Genomic DNA, 4,809 nt, shown 5'->3' on the forward strand with positions numbered 1-4,809 from the left:
AAAAAAAAAAAAAAAAAAAAAAAATCTTTCAACGACCCTAAACCAATCCACTTGGAATTTCTATTGCATCGCGCAATGTAATACATACGCCTTGTACGACTTCCCACAGACCCCCCATAGACACCCTGCTACTCTTCGACCCGAGGAACAACCCCTCTGCCCCCGGTCCATTTGACTGAGACATATTTCACACGAAACGACTGCCATTCGTTCGCTGCTCGGATTTCGTCGTCGCAAAGTAAATAGCTATTTACCGTTCTTGCTTCTCCGTCTTTCAGAGGCCGAAAACGGCGCCATCGAGTACGATATCAATCACCAGAGACGAAGCACCAGGACAGAGAACGAGGTCGAGGAACATACCCCGACTGTGCTGGTAGCGTCGACAGGGAACCAGACCGAGGGTGGCAGCGACCAGGATGACCGATATCCTAAAAAGGAAACGACCGCCGCAACGGAAATCCTCGTCCGGGAGATTTCGCCAGGGAAAAACACATCGGGCGACGGATACGCCAATGTGGATTCATCCGAGCGAGAGGAGAGGCTCTCCGAGGACCCGCTGGCGATCCCAGCCGGGAAGAGAGTCCCCGCCGACCTGGAGGAGGAGATCCCTCAACTTCCGGTTCTGGAGTACCACCTTGAAGATTCCTCGAACGACGTCATGGGAACCAAGGACAGGTCCGAGGTACCGACGGCGACGCTCTACGTCACTTTTGGGAGCGTCGGACCGCACCACGTGACGAGCGTCCGTCAGGACGAGCGAACAGCGAATGGCCTGGCCTCGCCCAGTGCCGCCTCCGTTGCGACCGCGGCGACTGGTGCAACTACCGCGGGGACTATGACGACTTCCGGTATACCTACGACCAGTAGTTACATGGAAACGTCCAACGGCACTTTGATTCTCATCGAGGAGGCCGTCGGGGAAATGGCTGTCGAGGACATTAGGGCCATATCCTTTCAAGTGCCATCGTCCAGAGATATCACCGACTTCAACAATGATAACGGGAATCCGAGGAGAATCAAGAGTTCGAGAAAACTTGGGGAATCTTATTCGATTGACGGAATAAGGGAGGAATCAAACCCATCGGTGGTCCAGCAAGTCAACTCGAAATCTACTAAAGCCTTTTACGAGATACGACCCTCGCTGAACACTGAGATCGACAAGGCGCATCCTAAAGGATCCTCCGCGACCACTCAAAGGACCTTCGGCAGATTCGTCCTGCCCAGCGTCGCCAGTGCCGTCGGCAAATTTGGTCCATACTTCGAGGATGAGCACGAGGAGATTAATGTCACTGCTAGAATTGGCAGTACCGTTTTATTGGATTGCAAGATTGGGATGCTGGGCGATAAGATGGTGAGATGTTTCAACTTTTTTGTTCTTTTTTTTTCTTTTTTTTCCCCCGTTCGTTCGATCCTACTGATTTATTTTTAACGAGGCTTCCACCGAACCATTGTGATGTCGCGTTTCATAAACTGGTCCAGATTGATCATCCATTAACTGTAGCTGGCAATACTTGGCTACGGAGCATGTAACAGTCCATAGGCGCGAGACAAGCTGAACTGTGCTGAACATGTCCGAAGCGACAAGGGCGAATGATCCAGACGATAAATCCAGTGCAGAGTCGATCGATCAGCGCTAGGAAAATTATTGATACCGATTGGTCCAGTTCTATTGGAAATATCCCTATACCGCACAATATCCCATTTCCCTACTGGCGCTTTTCAACAAACACCTGCAGCATCCCTTATCGATAGGTTTACCGAAATGTTTTTTTTTTTTCTCTTCAAACGTCATTCAACCTACTGACAGTTTAACGCTAGCAGGCGAAAATAAGAATTTTAGAGATTTCAAGTAAAATTTAATATTCGCGTGGTGCATCGACCTTTTTCTTTCTCGTATGAAGTCGAATGAAAGGCGCGCCTATTCCGACACTTTAAATTCCTGAGAGACCCGCGTCCCGCGGAATACAGAATAGGAAACTGAAGGAAGAAAGATGCCCGTGCGCGGCTCCCGGCGCACGAGACCAACTATTTTCGTATTTCATGTCAATTGCTGCTGGCGCCCAGTCTGCATAGGTATGAGAAAGTTTTACAGCATCCGATTTAATTGCTTCTGCTTTACCGAGGCTGCTAAGCTCCTTTGGGATAAATCTCGAGATTTTTCATCCTCCTCCTCCTCCTCCCCTAGCCCCGCCTTCAATTATGGGAAATTGAAAAAGAAACAATAGCACAGAACTTATAAATACTTCGTATATAGACAGATAAGATTTCCGGTGAAATAATATCTTTTCGTTTTATATTGTAATTTATTTACAAGCTGGTCGCACGAAAACTGAAAGAGATTTCGCTTCCTATGGAAATACGAAGGATATACGTATATATATATAGCGTTCAAATAATAGCAAACAAATATATGTATATATATGTATAGGTACAGATATATATATATATTGTAACCTTACTCGCACGATACGGTTCTCCGGATCCAAAAAGGCGGGTGCGAGCCAGACTCGACGGTTAGGAATTTAGGAGAAATATAAGGCGGAACAAATGAAAGTGAGATTTTGTTTTAAAAATTACAAAATAAAAATATATTGTCCTACAACGGAACGCGAGCAATGTCAGTGCAGGTCCAGCCTAGAGAATGCTGGATGTTAGTAAGCGAAGAATAGATATAAACGCAAGCGGAAAGTAAGAATTATTATAAATGAGATATACAAATGATTAGTGTTCGGAAAGTAAATTGTATAAATATGATTGTAAGACGCGGCTTACCTGCACGAGATGTCTGACGGGAACGGAAATAATAGGTGCGTCTACTCTCGTGTGATTCTATTTTGAGTCTAGTTGTTTTTCTATAAATAAAATATGGAATCGTGTCTGAAAGCAGCCTCCGACCAGCGGAACTTGATTACAGAGTTGACTCGTTAAAATATAAGCGTCGTGCTGCCGAGCAGTCTTCCACTAGGGAACTCGTGATCACAGGTCGACGTGGTCCTATCTAAAACAACGTTGCTATCTCGGCGAGGTGAGAGGTCTCATTCGCGAAGTAGCTGGTTGTGCAAGTATTTAAATAAAGTTAGGATCGCATGTATAACGGAAACGGCACAATGATCAAATGTATCAAAGTGACGGCCCAACTGAAATGCAGAGATTGATTCTATCTGGCAGAGGAGACGGTTTGCTCGTTTACTTTACTAAAGGTAACCTAGCTAGCTCAGCTGATAGAATGCTCGGGTCGCGAAACGTCGCTTTTTATATACCCGTGAACGGTAGGCCAGGGGGCCTGAGAGGTGCGGAAGAATTGAGCGTCGCGATGCCTACGAATTGTTATTACTTGATATCTAAGGTTGTTCGGGTTAGCGGGATCTTATTATTACCGCGATACAAATATCCTCGGATGTATACGTTACAATATATAATACACTTATGCACTTGAATATAATTTATATACTTTCAATAAAGACCTTTCAGAGTTCTGATTTAACGAAACACGTGGGTTATAATATATATATGTTCTTTATGATGTATACCTACATATGTATATATCCCTCACGAAAACTCCAGAGGGACAAAAAAAATCTTTCCTCTCATCTTCCGTTCGACCGTTCCACATTAATCTCCAGAAATACAAAAAAATATTCCTCCTCATTTATTTTCTTTATGAATTCAATTTTTCATTCAATTTCGAATTATTGCTCGCATTGTGGGCCTTTTTTTTTTTTACTTGATACAAAAAGTCAACGTAGCTACGTGAAAAAGTGGTCGTGATAATGCTAACGCGCGTGATAATGAAAATTTCGGATGAGAATAATTATAATCGATTATTGAATTTTTTTTTTTCAAAATATTCAATAACATATTGTTGCACCCTATTTTCAGGTGACCTGGTTGCAGCACACTAAGGATTCTATTAGGCTGTTGACCGTTGGCAGGAAACCATACAGCGTCGATCAAAGGATCAGCCTGAACTTTCGGTAAGTGTTTGTGAATTAAAATTTAATTAATTTTCCGTAATATTTAATCAACGTTAACCAATATCGATTTTTAAAGTAATTATTATCAGCGGAGAACAAAAAATGAAATAATTTCCTCAACCGTTCTTGTATCTTCTGGAAAACATGTAAAAGAATTTCTTAAACGACATTAATCTTTTTTGCGTTTAGCTCAGCAGTGCCGAATTTTCGTATGCACGTAGTTTTTGATCCCGGAAATGGGTCGCGCTGACAATGCACTTCCGTATCCTTGCAAAACTCATATCCGGCACTCCGGCACTACGACTTATCAGCATTGCTTCGAGTCATAAGGGCTGAGCAACAACCCAATTTCCGAAGAAGAATCTCCAAGAGATGATTTAAGAAAAAAAATCAAAAAAATCTTATCTCTTATCAGAGCCTAAAAATCTTGTCAATCTCGAGAGGTATCCTGCCGTCTCCTAAACGCTTACCGGCTACGCTATCCAGCGTCTCAGAATTTTAAAAAAAAAAAAAAAAAAAAAAAAAAAAAAAAAAAAAAAAAAAGACGAAGGGATGCTGATTTTCTTCCGAGAAATCCCTTACGGACCACTTGCAATAAGAAGTTGCAGGGCGATACCAGAATTTTAAGCAGTAACCACCTACTCCACGGAGAACTTTGCTGCAAGCGTCATGGATATTCCCCTTGTGCTTTTGAATAAGCGGAATGAAATTATTGAATTTAATTAAAAATTAATTAAAACAATTGATCTGCATTTAAAAAAACGTACTTTGCGCAAGTTTTAATTGAATTTTGAAATTCATAAATAAATAATGTCATCTGACGCCCCCCCCCCCC

General features: G+C 42.7%; 1 protein-coding gene across 2 annotated transcripts in view; it reads left to right on the forward strand.

The window, feature by feature from the left end:
* The window catches only part of LOC107274039, a 24,239-nt gene that overhangs the window by 734 nt on the left and 18,696 nt on the right, over window positions 1-4,809 (forward strand). For both annotated transcript variants that reach the window (XM_015752768.2, XM_015752767.2), the window contains exons 2-3: window positions 279-1,351; window positions 3,880-3,974. In XM_015752768.2, coding sequence (XP_015608254.1) covers window positions 279-1,351; window positions 3,880-3,974 — 1,168 coding nt within the window. The remainder of the gene's footprint in view (window positions 1-278; window positions 1,352-3,879; window positions 3,975-4,809) is intronic.

Source organism: Cephus cinctus, unplaced genomic scaffold (assembly GCF_000341935.2).
Source record: "Cephus cinctus unplaced genomic scaffold, Ccin1 Ccin1_scaffold2045, whole genome shotgun sequence".
Lineage (NCBI taxonomy): Eukaryota > Metazoa > Arthropoda > Insecta > Hymenoptera > Cephidae > Cephus > Cephus cinctus.